Below are 21,033 nucleotides of genomic sequence, written 5' to 3'. Positions count from 1 at the left end.
GAGATACAAGAGAGGACAGGGGAGATACAAGAGAGGACAGAGGAGATACAATAAGAGGACAGGGGAGATACAATAAGAGGACAGGGGAGATACAATAAGAGGACAGGGGAGATACAATAAGAGGACAGAGGAGATACAATAAGAGGACAGAGGAGATACAATAAGAGGACAGAGGAGATACAATAAGAGGACAGAGGAGATACAATAAGAGGACAGAGGAGATACAATAAGAGGACAGGGGAGATACAATAAGAGGACAGGGGAGATACAATAAGAGGACAGAGGAGATACAATAAGAGGACAGGGGAGATACAAGAGAGGACAGAGGAGATACAATAAGAGGACAGAGGAGATACAATAAGAGGACAGGGGAGATACAAGAGAGGACAGGGGAGATACAAGAGAGGACAGGGGAGATACAATAAGAGGACACAGGAGTGGAGATGCACTCTTAAGTGTCAATAGAGATTTTCAGTCAAGGAGTACCGAACCCTTTAATGATCAAACTCCAGACTCACAGTTGGAATACAGAGTTTGCCGAACGGGTTCCCGTCTAGCAGGTACGATCCAGTAAACGTCATGTATTCGTCGTAATACTGCGGCGGCTGGGGGATGACGCTCAGCAGCACTTTACGCTTCTCCTCGATCTTCTTGCGGATGTGCAGGAACTCGTAGTAAGGGTTGGCCCTCTCCGTCTGGTACGGCTGAATCTCCTCCAGCTTCAGAGAGTCAACGATGGACGCCAGAGACGGCTGAGGTTTCTCCTGAGCAAAGACGAGAAGAGACATACAGTAAGATAAGGTAGAGGAGACCTATACGCTAAGGTAGGTAGAGGAGACCTATACGCTAAGGTAGGTAGAGGAGACCTATACGCTAAGGTAGGTAGAGGATACCTATACGCTAAGGTAGGTAGAGGAGACCTACGCTAAGGTAGGTAGAGGAGACCTATACGCTAAGGTAGGTAGAGGATACCTATACGCTAAGGTAGGTAGAGGAGACCTACGCTAAGGTAGGTAGAGGAGACCTATACGCTAAGGTAGGTAGAGGAGACCTACGCTAAGGTAGGTAGAGGAGACCTATACGCTAAGGTAGGTAGAGGAGACCTATACGCTAAGGTTGGTAGAGGATACCTATACGCTAAGGTAGGTAGAGGAGACCTACGCTAAGGTAGGTAGAGGAGACCTATACGCTAAGGTAGGTAGAGGAGACCTATACGCTAAGGTTGGTAGAGGAGACCTATACGCTAAGGTAGGTAGAGGAGACCTACGCTAAGGTAGGTAGAGGAGACCTATACGCTAAGGTAGGTAGAGGAGACCTACGCTAAGGTAGGTAGAGGAGACCTATACGCTAAGGTAGGTAGAGGAGACCTACGCTAAGGTTGGTAGAGGAGACCTATACGCTAAGGTTGGTAGAGGATACCTATACGCTAAGGTAGGTAGAGGAGACCTATACGCTAAGGTTGGTAGAGGAGACATACGCTAAGGTAGGTAGAGGAGACCTACGCTAAGGTAGGTAGAGGAGGCCTATACGCAAAGGTTGGTAGAGGAGACCTATACGCTAAGGTTGGTAGAGGAGACCTATACGCTAAGGTAGGTAGAGGAGACCTATACGCTAAGGTTGGTAGAGGAGACCTATACGCTAAGGTTGGTAGAGGAGACCTATACGCTAAGGTAGGTAGAGGAGACCTACGCTAAGGTTGGTAGAGGAGGCCTATACGCTAAGGTAGGTAGAGGAGACCTACGCTAAGGTAGGTAGAGGAGACGTATACGCTAAGGTAGGTAGAGGAGACGTATACGCTAAGGTAGGTAGAGGAGACCTATACGCTAAGGTAGGTAGAGGAGACCTACGCTAAGGTTGGTAGAGGAGACCTACGCTAAGGTAGGTAGAGGAGGCCTATACGCAAAGGTTGGTAGAGGAGACCTATACGCTAAGGTAGGTAGAGGAGACCTATACGCTAAGGTAGGTAGAGGAGACCTATACGCTAAGGTAGGTAGAGGAGACCTATACGCTAAGGTTGGTAGAGGAGACATACGCTAAGGTAGGTAGAGGAGACCTACGCTAAGGTAGGTAGAGGAGACCTACGCTAAGGTTGGTAGAGGAGGCCTATACGCTAAGGTTGGTAGAGGAGGCCTATACGCTAAGGTAGGTAGAGGAGACCTATACGCTAAGGTTGGTAGAGGAGACCTATACGCTAAGGTTGGTAGAGGAGACCTATACGCTAAGGTAGGTAGAGGAGACCTATACGCTAAGGTAGGTAGAGGAGACCTATACGCTAAGGTTGGTAGAGGAGACATACGCTAAGGTAGGTAGAGGAGACCTACGCTAAGGTTGGTAGAGGAGGCCTATACGCTAAGGTTGGTAGAGGAGACGTATACGCTAAGGTTGGTAGAGGAGACCTATACGCTAAGGTTGGTAGAGGAGACCTATACGCTAAGGTTGGTAGAGTAGACCTATACGCTAAGGTTGGTAGAGGAGGCATACGCTAAGGTAGGTAGAGGAGACCTATACGCTAAGGTAGGTAGAGGAGACAAGAAACTTTACTGTTCCAAAGATAAGATATTTTGTCCCGAATGTCAACCCTTTCCTAAATCTACCGAACCAGTATCCTCACCTTTCCTAAATCTACCGAACCAGTATCCTCACCTTTCCTAAACCTACCGAACCAGTATCCTCACCTTTCCTAAACCTACCGAACCAGTATCCTCACCTTTCCTAAACCTACCGAACCAGTATCCTCACCTTTCCTAAACCTACCGAACCAGTATCCTCACCTTTCCTAAACCTACCGCTCCAGTATCCCCTCCTTTTCTAAACCTACCACTCCAATATCCCCTCCATTCTCTCTCTTCTTCCTTTCCACTTCCTCCCCGTTTCCCTCCTAAACCTCATTCCCTCTCAAACCATACACCCCATCCCTCTATTCCTCCCTCACCTCCAACCTCTCCCCCTCCATTATCATCCAGAGGAACCCACCTGTTGTGTGCTGCCTCCGGCCTGGTTTGAGGTAGACATCCTTGGCATTTTCCTCTTCCTGGGGTGGGTCTGCTGGACGTCCTGGCCATCCTCGATGGTTACGGAACAGACCTTGGCCTTAGCCCCGGAGGAGTCAGAGTCTCTGTCCCCAGACTGGGGCGAAGAGCTAGCAGAGACCCCACTGCTGCTGTAACTACCACTACTACCACTCTGGTCTGTCTGGGAGCCTTGCTGGAAGTTACTACACTGTCCAGAAGCACCGGACAGTGTCTGTCCTTCTGATCTCTCCTCAGAGGTAGAAGCCACTTCCATTGGCTCTGGGCATGGCTCTGATTTCACCTCAGGGATGGGGACCATATTACTGCCCTCTGATGAAGACCGACAACTAGTCCTTCCTGTTGACATGACCTCAGGACCTCTGCTCTTCTCCAATGTGTTGTCAGATGTATCAGAAGTTTCTTCCGATTTGTGTTCAAGACACGGCCATCGCAACACAGTAGATGGTGTATGCTGGCTAGCATGATCGTTTTTTTCCGGCTGAAGATCGCCGGAATCGACAACGTCACCGGAGAATCTGGATTGCTTACAATCCTGAACGCTTGCGTCAGTGTCCATGTCCTCTTGACATTCATTGGTTCTACCAGCACTCTGCATGGACTCCTCCGTACTAACACCGGGTGGCGTTTCTGTGCTGCTGGTGGAGACTATTGGGGTGTCCATCCATCCTGGTCTAGACGCTCCAAACACACCGTCGAGGCTCTCCACAGCTGCTCTGCTTTCAGCGCTGCTGGCTGCACTCTCAACTGGAGTTTTATCTTTAGGATCAAGAGCCAAAGCTCCACCAATCTCTGTCTTCATCTGCTGTGAGGTCACCGTACCGGTGTTTGGAAGGGTTTCCCATGACTGGCTAGCAGAGAGAGATGAGGTGGTTTCGGTGCTGGAGAACGGAAGTTGACAGGATAGAGAAGATAATGTCACCAGTGGCGTCATGTCCTCAGAGGGCAAGTACTTCGTGCTACATTCAGGCGCCGCAGTGAAGGTCTCCACGGGGACACACTGGACGTCCCGTATTAGGAGAGGATCGGAGGTGGAAGAAAACCCTCTCTGTTCTGGTGTAGCTAGCTGTTGGACACTAGCCTGCTGAAATGTTGAGGAGTCCTTTACAAGAGGATCTCTGGTGTTGGACGCTTGAGGTGGAAGATGGACACTTGGAGCGGTGTTATCTTCACTCTCAGTGTTGAGATCGGCATATGTTCTTGCGTTAGGGAGATTTGGAAGCATCTGAGTAGGACCTTTTTGACTCTGGCTCTCCTCCGGATCTGCACAGGTTTCTGAAGGAAGCTGAAAACTTGAAGGCTCTTCATTTGGTTGAGCAGCAGGCACCACGCTGGCCTTTGACAGAGTTTCAAAATGTTTACCTGCCGTCGCAGAGTTTGAGTCCTCGTCCAGAATAGCTATAAGGTAGGGGGAAGTGTGTCGGCTCTGCAGCGGAGTCCTGTTACCTTGCGCTGAGTCTAGAAGACCGTTGTGGTCTTTGTCGTGAACGGCAGGTGATCTAGACTGTGAGAGGAGGGAAGACAGTAGGAAAAGCGGCTGAGAGTCCTGGGAAGCTTCCAGGGTCATATCCGAGTCGTACTCTACGGGTCTCGGCGTCAACACGGTTGCCTGACAGGAGTCCTCAGAACTGGCCATGGAGAACATGGACACGGACCTGGACATGAGACCGGACCGCTCGCTCTCCGGCCTGGGGGACCTGCTCAAGCTGTTCTCAATACCAGCCATCAACTTCCCACTGAGGGAGGCGAGTGTCTTCCCGTCGAGGGACATGGTCCTGGAGCTGGTGCTCTCCTTTATAGGTTTGTCTCGGTCCCGGCCATGAGCGTCGCCAGAGCCTTCGGAGCTTTTAGAGCGAAGCAGTTCTTTGCTCGAACACGGTTCTCCAGAAGACGAGGACGTCGTCTTGGCTTTGCTTTTGAGCTTCCCTGGGTCTGTCGTCGTAGAGGAGGGCCGTTGTTTCATCCTCTCTCTCTCCTTCTGTTTGATCTTTTCTAGATGCTTCCGGTGCCACTGTTCAATCTCCTGGTCCTTCTGACTCAGCATGCGTTCGAAGCTGGTCTGCCTTAGGTCTTCGTTGACCAGACGTTTCTCTTTGGGGCGCTTCTCTTCCCGAGTGGCAGGCGAGGCTTTAGCTTTGGACCGGTTGTCTCGGTCAGTCTCAGTCTCGTTGGATTTGGTCTTACAGGCCTTGCTACCCTCCTTGGAACGGTCCTTGTCGCTCTTGTGACGATCTTTGTCTCGATCTCTGTGCCGGTCAAAGTCTCTGGATTCTCTGTCTCTTCGGTCTCTGTCTTTCTCTGGCGTTTTCGGGACCTCCTCCTTTAGCAGTTTTGCTGGTGTGGTCTTGCCACTTTCAGACACATAGCCTTTCTTCTCCTCCAAGGGGAGCTTCAGGTAAGAGCTGGAGGAAGATGAAGAGCCGTCTTTAGATTTTTCCCTTTTCTTCTTATCGCAGTCTTTGTCTTTCTCTTTAGCACGATCCAATTTACTTTGATCAGTGTATTTCTCTGAAGGTGGTTTTCCTTTGTTATCCCAGCCTATCCTGTCTTTGTCTCTGTACTCCCTCTCCTTCTCGATCTTCTTATCCGGCTTCTCTTTGCTCTTCTTGTCCTTGCTCTCCTCGTATTTTTTTGTCGTGGACAAGGCTCTGAGCTTTTCGCTCTCTTTGTGGTTCTTGTCACCAGGGGCCGAATGAGATGAGCCAGACGCCATCCTCTCCTTCTCCCTCCAGCGATCCATGGAATTTTGTGAATTCTCTGATTTTTCCAGGTGCTCCATCTTAACCTTCTTCTCCTTATCGGGATTCTTTTTATCAGTCTTTTCAGTCTCCCGTTCCTTTACAGAAGGCCTCCTGTCAGATTTGTCCCGCTGGTCTTTCTCAGATGCATCCAGTTGATCTAGAGCAGCCGTAGACGTGGTCTCCGTTACCGGTTTATCCTCCAGTTCATCTTTCACGCTTGTAGTGTTATGCTGCGTCTCCTCAGGAAGAGAGGTAGTCCGTCCAGAGCCGAGGCACTCGGTCCTCTCCTCACGCTCACTGGGCTTCCCATCTTTTCCTCCTTTCTCTTTACAGACAGCAGCGGTTTCCTTCCCCACCTTGTCTTTATCCTTCTCTTGCACCTCTCTCAGCCTCGTCTCCTTGCTGCTGCTAGAGGGGTATTTCTCTTCCTTCACAGGAGAGCCGTCCTCCCTCTCGGTCTCGCTCTCAGTTTTCCCTGGAGGCAGAGGTTCGTCATCATTGAAGAAGTTCTCTTTCCAGAACTCCCTGTCGAACTCCTGGTTCCTTTGGCCGTCCTTCCTGCCGCCCTCCTTCTGCCGGTGGCGGTTCCTCTCCCTGTCCGCCTCATACTCCCTGCAGTGGTTGTTCTTCTCCTTGTGTTTTAGTTTATGTTTTTTGACCACTTTGCCATCTTTGTCGGTCTTCCGTAAGGCACCGCCGTCAGAGCTGTTCACACCGTGGGCCACGCTGCGTTCTTTATTATGCGGACTGGAGCCGCCACCCCCAACACTACAGTCCACGGCGACGTCCTTCTGCTGGTGCTTGCTCTTCTCCTTGTGCTTGCAGCCTTTACTACTGGAGCTCTCCGTGCAGAACTCAGACTCTGGGTTGTAGTGGTTGTACTTGACATCATCCGGCGGACAGGGGCCTTCGGCAATCGAGACGCACGTCATCTTGGCGTTCTCCTGTTTGAGCGGGTTGGAGGACGGCTGCTTGTCGGCCAGGCCGTAGTTGAGCTTCGGGGACTTGACGGTGGCGGACAGGTGGAAAAGGTGGACGGACGAGTCGTCCTTGGGACTGAAGGAGATCTTGAACGAGTCCTCGTCCCCACAGAGTCCTCGGCTGTTCTTGTCCATGTGTGTCTCCGACACAGACACGGTGGCTACGGAAAACACCAGAGCTTTGCTGTTCTCCTTCTCGTCCTCTTGGTTCTCCTTGTTCTTGCTCTGGTTCTTGTTCTTTTTCTTGACTTTGCTGCTTTTGTCTTTCTGTTCGGAAGTCGTGAGGCTGCCGAGGTTCTCTTTCTTAGTCCTGCTGGCTTCTGACGCCTTGTGTCCCTCAGAGCCGTTGGAGCAGGTCGGGGAGCTCCTTCTCTCTTTTGGCATCTCCATCTCATCACTGGAACTATCCGAGCTGCAGTAGCGAACACGGGACGACGTCTTCGTCTTCTTCGACTTAGAGGACTGGACTGAGCCGCTCCCGTCCCCTTTATTGCTCTGCTTCACCAAATGATTCCTTTCCTTCTCCCTCAGCTCTCTCCGGAGGATGTGTCGATCGTTCAGGGCTTTACTCAAGTCCTCTTCGTCTTTGAACTCGTACTCATCCAGGCCGGACATGGAGGATGAGGCCTTCACGGTGCTCTGCTTTCCGTCAGAGTCCTTTTCCACGTCCGAGTCATCCAGGTTGTCGTCATCAACGTCCACGCTGGAGGGGTTCACCGACGGAGGGCCTTCTGACTCTGTAGGGAGAACATAGAAAAATAGAGGAATTAAAACCTGAACGATCGACACATCCTCCGTAGAGAGCTGAGGGAGAAGGAAAGGAATCATTTGATTGCCAGTGTTTGTATAGTGTTGAGGAACACAGAATGATTACAACCTTGTTTTTAAATTAAGTTTGATTAAAAAGGTAAATTACCATATGTAAGCAAATATAACAAATGAGAGAACACACACACCTTTATGTTTGAAATCACAAAATATAAACTTTTAAAAAATATGATAAAAACAAACCAAATAATGACAAAGAAACAACTTTCTTTTAAAGACAAACAACTCTACAGGACACCCTACCTGAGGGGAGGCTATCCTCTACAGGACACCCTACCTGAGGGGAGGCTATCCTCTACAGGACACCCTACCTGAGGGGAGGCTATCCTCTACAGGACACCCTACCTGAGGGGAGGCTATCCTCTACAGGACACCCTACCTGAGGGGAGGCTATCCTCTACAGGACACCCTACCTGAGGGGAGGCTATCCTCTACAGGACACCCTACCTGAGGGGAGGCTATCCTCTACAGGACACCCTACCTGAGGGGAGGCTATCCTCTACAGGACACCCTACCTGAGGGGAGGCTATCCTCTACAGGACACCCTACCTGAGGGGAGGCTATCCTCTACAGGACACCCTACCTGAGGGGAGGCTATCCTCTACAGGACACCCTACCTGAGGGGAGGCTATCCTCTACAGGACACCCTACCTGAGGGGAGGCTATCCTCTGGGTCGGAGAGGGGCACCTCTCCCTTTAGGAGGAGCTCCAGCGCCTGCGAATCGGCTACGTCGACAGGCCGCTCCCCTCGCTTGTTGGCCTGGAACGCATTTCCTCCGTGTGTCAGCAGCAGCTTCACAATCTAGACGGAAGAGAATAGGACAAGTGCTTAGTGAACCCGTTATGGTCTTGAATGAACAGATCATTGTGGAAATTCCTGGGTTTAGGATAAGAGCAAGAAATATACATCTGGCCACCCCTCATAGCCTGGTTCCTCTCTAGGTTTCTTCCTAGGTTCTGGCCTTTCTAGGGAGGTTTTCCTAGCCACTGTGCTTCTACACCTGCATTGCTTGCTGTTTGGGGTTTTAGGCTGGGTTTCTGTACAGCACTTTCAGATATCAGCTGATGTAAGAAGGGCTATATAAATACATTTGATTTTGATATATATAAAAAATGACGTGTGTTTGTTTTCTCTAGACCAAGTTGTATCATCATTACTACCGGTCGATTCTGGTTATAGTTGACAGACTGAGTCAGTTAACTTAATCCTGGTTATAGTTGACAGACTGAGTCAGTTAACTTAATCCTGGTTATAGTTGACAGACTGAGTCAGTTAACTTAATCCTGGTTATAGTTGACAGACTGAGTCAGTTAACTTAATCCTGGTTATAGTTGACAGACTGAGTCAGTTAACTTAATCCTGGTTATAGTTGACAGACTGAGTCAGTTAACTTAATCCTGGTTATAGTTGACAGACTGAGTCAGTTAACTTAATCCTGGTTATAGTTGACAGACTGAGTCAGTTAACTTAATCCTGGTTATAGTTGACAGACTGAGTCAGTTAACTTAATCCTGGTTATACAGCGAGCGAGCGGGAGAGGGATGAGCAGCGGTCGTAAACCTTACGTCTGTGTGTCCACTGCTGGAGGCATCGTGAAGCGGAGTGTCATCATCCAGACCCTGAGTGTTGACTTCTGCTCCGGCTGCAATCAGGACCTTGGCCACGTCGAAGAAACCAAGGTTACACGCCTCGTGAAGGGGCGTCCAGCCTGACAGAGGATGCATTTTAAAAATTGTAATAACATAATTATCATACTATTTTCTTTATTTAACCTTTTATTTAAGTAGGCAAGTCAGTTAAGAACAAATTCTTATTTACAATGACGACCTATGAACAGTGGGTTAACTGCCTTGTTCAGGGGCAGAACGACAGATTTTTACCTCGTCAGCTCGGGGGATTCGATCTAGCAACCTTTCGGTTACTAGTCCAACGCTCTAACCACTAGGCTACCCTGCCGCCCCGTACTACACAGTACTTATGAAATACTTGATCGTTTCTATGGGATACATTTAAAAACAAGTACTACTGGACAACGTAACATTGAGTACGAACTGTATCCTCAACACTTCTGTAAATCTCTGCACTATAAAAGACTCTTATCGTTGTATCAAGGGTGTCCAGGTGTTCCTATACCTGCGAAGTCTTTAATGTTGACGTCAGCCCCGAGGCTGATAAGCTCCTTGACCTGTTTGGCGTCCCCTCGTATGGCGGCCATGTGTAGCGTGGTCTCGCCACGCTCGTTCCTCTTGTTCACCTTGTCCCTCGCCCTGGAGGCCGTGCTGCTAGGGAGTTTCTTCTGCACCGGGTGGGCCTGGGACGGGTGGCTAGGGGTCGAGTCTGAGGAGGAGGAGGAGGGGAGAGAGGAAGAGTCAAAATAGAAGGAGATGGATCTAACACTCAACCAAAACAAACTGACACGGAGGTCCATTAGCTTTAAGGCTGTCGTTTAGCATTATGACTCATCCTTATGGTAACTATAGTCCTTATCCACATTCCTAAAGGCTGATACGAGGAGACAGGAGAGAAGGAGAGGGGGGTAAGAGAGCGGGAGAGGGGGGGTAAGAGAGCGGGGGTAAGAGAGCGGGAGAGGGGGGTAAGAGAGCGGGAGAGGGGGGTAAGAGAGCGGGAGAGGGGGGTAAGAGAGCGGGAGAGGGGGGTAAGAGAGCGGGAGAGGGGGGTAAGAGCGGGAGAGGGGGCATGAATGTGTTCTGACTAACCTGGGCTGTTGTCCATGGCGGTCATTTGCATCAGTAAGGCCATCTGCTTGCGTTCAGACAGCGGATATCCAAACAGCAGATTAACCGGGGCCTTCTTACTCCCCCCAGACTCCTTCTTGACCTTCTTCTTATCCGGCCCATCTTTATCTACAGAGTCAGGACAGGCAACAGGGTTAGACTTAGAAACTAGACACATATCTCCAAACCACCAACGGTGTGAATCCCAAAATTGCACACTATTCCCGATATAGTGCACCTGAGCCCTATGGAGCCTGGCCAAAAGTAGCGCCCTATATAGGGGGACAGGGTGCCATTTGGGACACAACCAAGATCATCAACAACAACATCATCAACAACAACAACAAAGGGTGATGCAACAGGTGACGCAATGGTTCTCCCCCCCCCAAACCTCATCTTTCGCACCCCATCTCTCCATCACGCGCAAAAATAAATAAACTGTTAGCAAGTAGGGGGGGAACAAATAAAATCATTCTTTGTAAAATCGGCAAAGTGCTTAGCTTCTTGGTATCCCCTCTTCATCTCTAATAATACGATCACGTCAACAACATACAAACCTGTATGACGTGAGCTAGCTAGCAAGCCAGAGAGAGCAGGCAGGGAGGACAGGGAGATGCCGGATGAAGCCAGAGAGAGCAGGCAGGCAGGGAGGAGATGCCGGATGAAGCCAGAGAGAACAGGCAGACAGGGAGGAGATGCAGGATGAAGCCAGATAGAGCAGGCAGACAGGGAGGAGATGCCGGATGAAGCCAGAGAGAGCAGGCAGGGAGGACAGGAGATGCCGGATGAAGCCAGAGAGAGCAGGCAGGGAGGACAGGAGATGCCGGATGAAGCCAGAGAGAACAGGCAGACAGGGAGGAGATGCCGGATGAAGCCAGAGAGAACAGGCAGACAGGGAGGAGATGCCGGATGAAGCCAGAGAGAACAGGCAGACAGGGAGGAGATGCAGGATGAAGCCAGAGAAAACAGACAGGGAGGAGATGCAGGATGATGCCAGAGAGAACAGGCAGGGAGGACAGGAGATGCCGGATGAAGCCAGAGAGAACAGGCAGGGAGGACAGGAGATGCCGGATGAAGCCAGAGAGAACAGGCAGACAGGGAGGAGATGCCGGATGAAGCCAGAGAGAACAGGCAGACAGGGAGGAGATGCCGGATGAAGCCAGAGAGAACAGGTAGACAGGGAGGAGATGCAGGATGAAGCCAGAGAGAACAGACAGGGAGGAGATGCAGGATGATGCCAGAGAGAACAGGCAGACAGGGAGGAGATGCCGGATGAAGCCAGAGAGAACAGGCAGACAGGGAGGAGATGCAGGATGAAGCCAGAGAAAACAGACAGGGAGGAGATGCAGGATGATGCCAGAGAGAACAGACAGGGAGGAGATGCAGGATGATGCCAGAGAGAACAGGCAGGGAGGACAGGAGATGCCGGATGAAGCCAGAGAGAACAGGCAGACAGGGAGGAGATGCAGGATGAAGCCAGAGAAAACAGACAGGGAGGAGATGCAGGATGATGCCAGAGAGAACAGACAGGGAGGAGATGCAGGATGAAGCCAGAGAGAACAGACAGGGAGGAGATGCAGGATGATGCCAGAGAGAACAGACAGGGAGGAGATGCAGGATGAAGCCAGAGAGAACAGACAGGGAGGAGATGCAGGATGATGCCAGAGAGAACAGACAGGGAGGAGATGCAGGATGATGCCAGAGAGAACAGGCAGGGAGGAGATGCAGGATGATGCCAGAGAGAACAGGCAGGGAGGAGATGCAGGATGATGCCAGAGAGAACAGACAGGGAGGAGATGCAGGATGATGCCAGAGAGAACAGACAGGGAGGAGATGCAGGATGATGCCAGAGAGAACAGACAGGGAGGAGAGGGCACATGCTCATGTGTGTTTACAGTGTAGCACAGCAGCATGTGCCCTGTAGAACTGACGTGATAAAACTTGGATGTGACCGAGTTGCAGGACCGGGCTGATCCAGGACAAGACACACAACACACGTGCATGTGTGTGTGTGTTTACCGCACAGCAGATGGTGTGGCCTACATGCTGCTGAAGTCACTAAGACAAGACACCCTACATACACACAACACCATGTCTAGAGGACCCAGGCCGGCGCTGCAGAGACAGTTACCTGCTGAGAACATCCTGCAGGGAGTCACTAACCTCCCCTCAGACTCTCCCCACGACTCAGTGGACTGGTCTGGGACTGACTCATCTACTGGGCAGAGCAGATACACGGGAGGGGGGGGTGGGGGGGGGATGGAGGAGGAAGAGGGAGGAGAGTAGAGGAGCAGGAAGGGGAAGAGAAGAAAGGAGGGGGGGAGAGGAGAGGGAGGGAAAGGAAAGCAGGCAGAAAGCACAGCATTAAAGCACGCCGATCTTTCTCGCAAAAACGCTCCTTCACACGAAACACACAAACAGTGATGAGAAGGGCTGCGGCGGCCATGACGTGCTGTTAGTCGGTTATTGTTTGTCCACTCTGATATGGATCATACATATTTTTATAAAGTATAAACCATCACAATAAATCAATTAATTTATTTAGGTCAGGTCTAAAGAAACATTATGATACGAAGAAAACGTTTTTCAGAAGAACAGAATATGAGTCGGAATATGTTATCTGACTATGATATAGACTGTAGACTTGTTCATTTATCAGACTAGATACTGTATGTTATCTGACTATGATATAGACTGTAGGCTTGTTCATTTATCAGACTAGATACTGTATGTTATCTGGCTATGATATAGACTGTAGGCTTGTTCATTTATCAGACTAGATACTGTATGTTATCTGGCTATGATATAGACTGTAGGCTTGTTCATTTATCAGACTAGATACTGTATGTTATCTGGCTATGATATAGACTGTAGGCTTGTTCATTTATCAGACTAGATACTGTATGTTATCTGACTATGATATAGACTGTAGGCTTGTTCATTTATCAGACTAGATACTGTATGTTATCTGGCTATGATATAGACTGTAGACTTGTTCATTTATCAGACTAGATACTGTATGTTATCTGACTATGATATAGACTGTAGGCTTGTTCATTTATCAGACTAGATACTGTATGTTATCTGGCTATGATATAGACTGTAGACTTGTTCATTTATCAGACTAGATACTGTATGTTATCTGGCTATGATATAGACTGTAGGCTTGTTCATTTATCAGACTAGATACTGTATGTTATCTGGCTATGATATAGACTGTAGACTTGTTCATTTATCAGACTAGATACTGTATGTTATCTGGCTATGATATAGACTGTAGACTTGTTCATTTATCAGACTAGATACTGTATGTTATCTGGCTATGATATAGACTGTAGGCTTGTTCATTTATCAGACTAGATACTGTATGTTATCTGGCTATGATATAGACTGTAGGCTTGTTCATTTATCAGACTAGATACTGTATGTTATCTGGCTATGATATAGACTGTAGACTTGTTCATTTATCAGACTAGATACTGTATGTTATCTGGCTATGATATAGACTGTAGGCTTGTTCATTTATCAGACTAGATACTGTATGTTATCTGGCTATGATATAGACTGTAGGCTTGTTCATTTATCAGACTAGATACTGTATGTTATCTGGCTATGATATAGACTGTAGACTTGTTCATTTATCAGACTAGATACTGTATGTTATCTGGCTATGATATAGACTGTAGTCTTGTTCATTTATCAGACTAGATACTGCATGTTATCTTACTACACTCCATGATATAGGCTGTAGGCTTGTTCATTTAGCCGACAAGATAAGCCCCAAGCCATTATTTGATATGATTTTACTTATAAGAAGAATATATTTGAATTTAGCTAAATAAAATAGATCCGCCGAGGGGCCCGGCAGCCTCTTGCTGACCTACACGTGATATTCCACCCATTAGGACCCGGCGGTCGTTAGTGCTGAGTACCAGGCCATTACGACCCGACGGTCGTTAGTGCTGAGTACCAGGCCATTAGGACCCGGCGGTCGTTAGTGCTGAGTACCAGGCCATTAGGACCCGGCGGTCGTTAGTGCTGAGTACCAGGCCATTAGGACCCGGCGGTCGTTAGTGCTGAGTACCAGGCCATTAGGACCCGGCGGTCGTTAGTGCTGAGTACCAGGCCATTAGGACCCGGCGGTCGTTAGTGCTGAGTACCAGGCCATTAGGACCCGGCGGTCGTTAGTGCTGAGTACCAGGCCATTAGGACCCGGCGGTCGTTAGTGCTGAGTACCAGGCCATTAGGACCCGGCGGTCGTTAGTGCTGAGTACCAGGCCATTAGGACCCGGCGGTCGTTAGTGCTGAGTACCAGGCCATTAGGACCCGGCGGTCGTTAGTGCTGAGTACCAGGCCATTAGGACCCGGCGGTCGTTAGTGCTGAGTACCAGGCCATTAGGACCCGGCGGTCGTTAGTGCTGAGTACCAGGCCATTAGGACCCGGCGGTCGTTAGTGCTGAGTACCAGGCCATTAGGACCCGACGGCTGTTAGCCATCGTCTATTTAAGCACTCCGGACTAACGACCGCCGGGTCCTAATGGCCTGGTACTCAGCACTAACGACCGCCGGGTCCTAATGGCCTGGTACTCACCTCTCGTCTCTTATGCTCTCTGGACTGCGTACCAGGACATTAGGACCCGGCGGTCGTTAGTGCTGAGTACCAGGCCATTAGGACCCGGCGGTCGTTAGTGCTGAGTACCAGGCCATTAGGACCCGACGGCTGTTAGCCATCGTCTATTTAAGCACTCCGGACTAACAACCGTCGGGTCCTAATGGCCTGGTACTCACCTCTCGTCTCTTATGCTCTCTGGACTGCGTACCAGGACATTAGGACGCAATGTTCATTAGTCCAGAGTGCATAAGAGGAGAGATTACTGTGACTCAAAAGGTCATATGGATTTTTACTGCGGTCATGACTCAGGACTACCGGTGTGGCGGTAATACGGTCACAGCAACAGCCCTAGTCATGACTCAGGACTACCGGTGTGGCGGTAATACGGTCACAGCAACAGCCCACTACGTGGAGACAGTGGAGATCCAGGGTGGTGTGGGCTGTTGCTTTCCTTTATCCACAAAACACCACAACTATTATAGCAGCCTGTTCAACTCAAACGCTCCCATGTTAGCTAGAGGTAGCCCAGCGGTTAAGAGTAGGGACGGGGCAGCAGGTAGCCCAGCGGTTAAGAGTAGGGACGGGGCAGCAGGTGGCCCAGCGGTTAAGAGTAGGGACGGGGCAGCAGGTGGCCCAGCGGTTAAGAGTAGGGACGGGGCAGCAGGTGGCCCAGCGGTTAAGAGTAGGGACGGGGCAGCAGGTGGCCCAGCGGTTAAGAGTAGGGACGGGGCAGCAGGTGGCCCAGCGGTTAAGAGTAGGGACGGGGCAGCAGGTGGCCCAGCGGTTAAGAGTAGGGACGGGGCAGCAGGTAGCCCAGCGGTTAAGAGTAGGGACGGGGCAGCAGGTAGCCTAGCGGTTAAGAGTAGGGACGGGGCAGCAGGTAGCCTAGCGGTTAAGAGTAGGGACGGGGCAGCAGGTAGCCCAGCGGTTAAGAGTAGGGACGGGGCAGCAGGTAGCCCAGCGGTTAAGAGTAGGGACGGGGCAGCAGGTAGCCCAGCGGTTAAGAGTAGGGACGGGGCAGCAGGTAGCCCAGCGGTTAAGAGCAGGGACGGGGCAGCAGGTAGCCCAGCGGTTAAGAGTAGAGACGGGGCAGCAGGTAGCCCAGCGGTTAAGCGTAGGGACGGGGCAGCAGGTAGCCCAGCGGTTAAGAGTAGGGACGGGGCAGCAGGTAGCCCAGCGGTTAAGAGTAGGGACGGGGCAGCATGTAGCCCAGCGGTTAAGAGTAGGGACGGGGCAGCAGGTAGCCCAGCGGTTAAGAGTAGGGACGGGGCAGCAGGTAGCCCAGCGGTTAAGAGTAGGGACGGGGCAGCAGGTAGCCCAGCGGTTAAGAGCGATGGGCCAGTAACTAAACTATTTGGTAGAATGTGGCTGGCCGAACAAGCAAGTGACATGTCTTGAAGACAACGTTTCTTTGCTTTGATTAGTCCGTTTGTACATGTGCATTGGCTGGGCACAACAAAAAGAACCCAAGCCAAGCATCACACAGTTCTTCTCCCTACAGTGGCTGAATTAATAAGGTGACGCGGGACATCATATTGTGTTAGCTTTCTGCCATGTTTGAGAAGTCAAAAGCCCCATCGGATGAGTTATTTGTATACCTGCAACCATCTTGATTTCCTTGCATTTTTCCCCCTCTCCATTACGGTTCTTCCTTCAGACAAACATCCGTAAAAAACGGTGTTCATTTGCACAATGTCTCTCGTTCAAATTCGCTTGTAAAATGTCCAAACTGACAACAACAAAATGACATTCGGTAGCTCCTACAGTCCCGTGAAATAATATTTTCCCGTTTTCTCAACTTTTGCATATTTTTGATACTGAATGTTAATCAGATCTTCAACTAAAACCTATTAGATAAAGGACACCTGAGTGAACAAATAACACTTACAATACTTATTTCATAAACACAGTTATGTAACACCAAATGCCCTTGTGTGAAAAAGTAAGTGCCCCCTTTTACACTCAATGACTGGTTGTACCACCTTTAGCTGTAATGACTCCCACCAAACACTTCCTGTAGTCGTTGATCAGTCTCACACATCGCCGTGGAGGGGAATTTTGGCCCACTCTTCCATGCAGAACTACTTTAACTCAGCAACATTTGTGGGTTTTAAAGCATGAACTGGTCATTTCAAGTCCTGCCACAACATCTCAGTTGGGATTAGGTCTGGATTTTGACTAGGCCGTTCCAAAAAAAACTTCAAATTTGTTGCTTTTTAACCATTTATCATGTAGACACCTGATTGTGAAATTTTAGAAAATTCTCGCTGCGCTTCAGCTCACAGACGTACTGACATGTATACCGTTGACTATAACCTATGCACTTGAATGGCAAAATGGGAGGCTTTCATTGAGCTCGTTTTGAGATCAAAGCAAGAGTTGCATGTAGCCAAGTGTGCACATCTTGTTCATATCCTTTGCTAGTTAGTGTTGTATTTTGAGACAGGCTTGAATAAGCCAAGTAGCCAATGGGCAGAAAGTAGCATAATTTGTCTGATTCCCTGTAATAACGGTATGGGAACAATACTGCGTTTTATAAAGTGGTTTCCTGCATCAAACACAACCTTTTCAGTCCCCTCCTTGTCTAAAGGACAAGTGGATAAACAGGTTAATGTCAAGCCCTGCATGTGTTTTTTCTCTCTCTCGAAAGTCTCATGGAATGTAGGTCTACATTGAACACCCACACATTGGCTGCTGCTGTACATTAATGATAGAACAGCTATTTCCATGTTAAAATGTGATGGGCTGCATTTTCTCCATTGTTTTTAAATGGTAGGCCACACTGGACGTCCTACATTATGATCAAATAGCCACAGTAGGCTACTTGGCCACTGTTAAAACTGTAACTTAAAGCGGGTACAGCCTGTTCACAGTAAAACTGTAACTTAAAGCGGGTACAGCCTGTTCACAGTAAAACTGTAACTTAAAGCGGGTACAGCCTGTTCACAGTAAAACTGTAACTTAAAGCAGGGAAAGCCTCAGTGTTCACAGTAAAACTGTAACTTAAAGCGGGTACAGCCTCAGTGTTCACAGTAAAACTGTAACTTAAAGCAGGGAAAGCCTCAGTGTTCACAGTAAAACTGTAACTTAAAGCGGGTACAGCCTCAGTGTTCACAGTAAAACTGTAACTTAAAGCGGGTACAGCCTCAGTGTTCACAGTAAAACTGTAACTTAAAGCGGGTACAGCCTCAGTGTTCACAGTAAAACTGTAACTTAAAGCGGGTACAGCCTCAGTGTTCACAGTAAAACTGTAACTTAAAGCGGGTACAGCCTCAGTGTTCACAGTAAAACTGTAACTTAAAGCGGGTACAGCCTCAGTGTTCACAGTAAAACTGTAACTTAAAGCGGGTACAGCCTCAGTGTTCACAGTAAAACTGTAACTTAAAGCGGGTACAGCCTCAGTGTTCACAGTAAAACTGTAACTTAAAGCGGGTACAGCCTCAGTGTTCACAGTAAAACTGTAACTTAAAGCGGGTACAGCCTCAGTGTTCACAGTAAAACTGTAACTTAAAGCGGGTACAGCCTCAGTGTTCACAGTAAAACTGTAACTTAAAGCGGGTACAGCCTCAGTGTTCACAGTAAAACTGTAACTTAAAGCGGGTACAGCCTCAGTGTTCACAGTAAAACTGTAACTTAAAGCGGGTACAGCCTCAGTGTTCACAGTAAAACTGTAACTTAAAGCGGGTACAGCCTCAGTGTTCACAGTAAAACTGTAACTTAAAGCGGGTACAGCCTCAGTGTTCACAGTAAAACTGTAACTTAAAGCGGGTACAGCCTCAGTGTTCACAGTAAAACTGTAACTTAAAGCGGGTACAGCCTCAGTGTTCACAGTAAAACTGTAACTTAAAGCGGGTACAGCCTCAGTGTTCACAGTAAAACTGTAACTTAAAGCGGGTACAGCCTCAGTGTTCACAGTAAAACTGCACTGGAAGAAGTTGAGTAGATTTTTACAAGATGTTCCAGTTTGCGCTCAGTAGACCTGAAATTTGATCAGTGTCGGGATTTTTTTTAGAAGGAACACCTGCGCCGAATTTAACCCGATCTAACATCTCTCCCAACATGACAGAGCTCAGAGGAGAATGGGAGAAACTCCCCAAATACAAGTGTGCCAAGCTTGTAGCGTCATACCCAAGAAGACTCGAGGCTGTAATCGCTGCCAAAGTTGCTTCAACAAAGTACTGAGTAAATGGTCTGAATACTGATGTAAAATGTGATATGTTTTTTTTGTCATTAAGGGGTATTGTGATGTCATAAGGGCTGTTGTGTATAGATAGATGAGTGAACAAAACTATTTAATCCATTTTAGAATAAGTCTGAACACGTTCCAAATGAACTATAGGATAACCCCGGTACATACTACCCGTACATAGGATAACCCGGTACATACTACCCGTACATAGGATAACCCCGGTACATACTACCCGTACATAGGATAACCCCGGTACATACTACCCGTACATAGGATAACCCCGGTACCTACTACCCGTACATACGGATAACCCCGGTACCTACTACCCGTACATACGGATAACCCCGGTACCTACTACCCGTACATAGGCATAACCCCGGTACCTACTACCCGTACATACGGATAACCCCGTGTACCTACTACCCGTACATACGGATAACCCCGGTACATACTACCCGTACATAGGATAACCCCGGTACCTACTACCCGTACATAGGATAACCCCGGTACCTACTACCCGTACATAGGATAACCCCGGTACCTACTACCCGTACATAGGATAACCCCGGTACCTACTACCCGTACATACCTGTGCATACTACCCGTACGCACCTGTACCTACTACCCGTACATACGTGATACACCTCACGCTGTACCTACTACCCGTACATACCTGGATATACCCCGGTACCTACTACCCGTACATAGGACTAACCCCGGTACCTACTACCCGTACATAGGATACACCCCGGTACCTACTACCCGTACATAGGATAACCCCGGTACCTACTACCCGTACATAGGATAACCCCGGTACCTACTACCCGTACATAGGATAACCCCGGTACCTACTACCCGTACATACCGGATAACCCCGGTACCTACTACCCGTACATATGCCGATACACCCCGGTACCTACTACCCGTACACAGCTGATAACTACCCGGTACCTACTACCCGTACATAGGATACACCCCGGTACCTACTACCCGTACATAGGATAACCCCGGTACCTACTACCCGTACATAGGATAACCCCGGTACCTACTACCCGTACATAGGATAACCCCGGTACCTACTACCCGTACATAGGATAACCCCGGTACCTACTACCCGTACATAGGATAACCCCGGTACCTACTACCCGTACATAGGATAACCCCGGTACCTACTACCCGTACATAGGATAACCCCGGTACCTACTACCCGTACATAGGATAACCCCGGTACCTACTACCCGTACATAGGATAACCCCGGTACCTACTACCCGTACATAGGATAACCCCGGTACCTACTACCCGTACACAGGATAACCCCGGTACCTACTACCCGTACACAGGATAACCCTGGTACATACTACCCGTACACAGGATAACCCCGGTACCTACTACCCGTACATAGGATAACCCCGGTACCTACTACCCGTACATAGGATAACCCCGGTACCTACTACCCGTACATAGGATAACCCCGGTACCTACTACCCGTACATAGGATAACCCCGGTACCTACTACCCGTACATAGGATAACCCCGGTACCTACTACCCGTACATAGGATAACCCCGGTACCTACTACCCGTACACAGGATAACCCCGGTACCTACTACCCGTACATAGGATAACCCCGGTACCTACTACCCGTACATAGGATAACCCCGGTACCTACTACCCGTACATAGGATAACCCCGGTACCTACTACCCGTACACAGGATAACCCCGGTACATACTACCCGTACATAGGATAACCCCGGTACCTACTACCCGTACATAGGATAACCCCGGTACCTACTACCCGTACATAGGATAACCCCGGTACCTACTACCCGTACATAGGATAACCCCGGTACCTACTACCCGTACATAGGATAACCCCGGTACATACTACCCGTACACAGGATAACCCCGGTACCTACT

The 21,033-nt window shown here is 49.2% G+C and overlaps 1 protein-coding gene across 4 annotated transcripts in view; it reads right to left on the bottom strand.

Annotated features, from left to right (window-relative positions):
- LOC139560165 (ankyrin repeat domain-containing protein 12-like) overlaps window positions 1–21,033 on the bottom strand; it is a 55,095-nt gene that overhangs the window by 5,648 nt on the left and 28,414 nt on the right. For 2 of the 4 annotated variants that reach the window (XM_071376710.1, XM_071376711.1), the window contains exons 4-10: window positions 12,446–12,529; window positions 10,297–10,443; window positions 9,713–9,916; window positions 9,145–9,287; window positions 8,230–8,380; window positions 2,974–7,487; window positions 519–764 (exon numbers count right to left, since the gene is read on the bottom strand). In XM_071376710.1, the coding sequence (XP_071232811.1) occupies window positions 519–764; window positions 2,974–7,487; window positions 8,230–8,380; window positions 9,145–9,287; window positions 9,713–9,916; window positions 10,297–10,443; window positions 12,446–12,529 (5,489 nt within the window). The remainder of the gene's footprint in view (window positions 1–518; window positions 765–2,973; window positions 7,488–8,229; window positions 8,381–9,144; window positions 9,288–9,712; window positions 9,917–10,296; window positions 10,444–12,445; window positions 12,530–21,033) is intronic. The other 2 variants (XM_071376712.1, XM_071376713.1) reach the window with 1 other exon arrangement.

This window comes from Salvelinus alpinus, chromosome 30, assembly GCF_045679555.1.
Source record: "Salvelinus alpinus chromosome 30, SLU_Salpinus.1, whole genome shotgun sequence".
NCBI classification, from domain to species: Eukaryota; Metazoa; Chordata; class Actinopteri; order Salmoniformes; family Salmonidae; genus Salvelinus; species Salvelinus alpinus.
The sequence above is the reverse complement of the archived record's forward strand: the minus strand, read 5'-3'. Positions and strand labels throughout refer to the sequence as shown.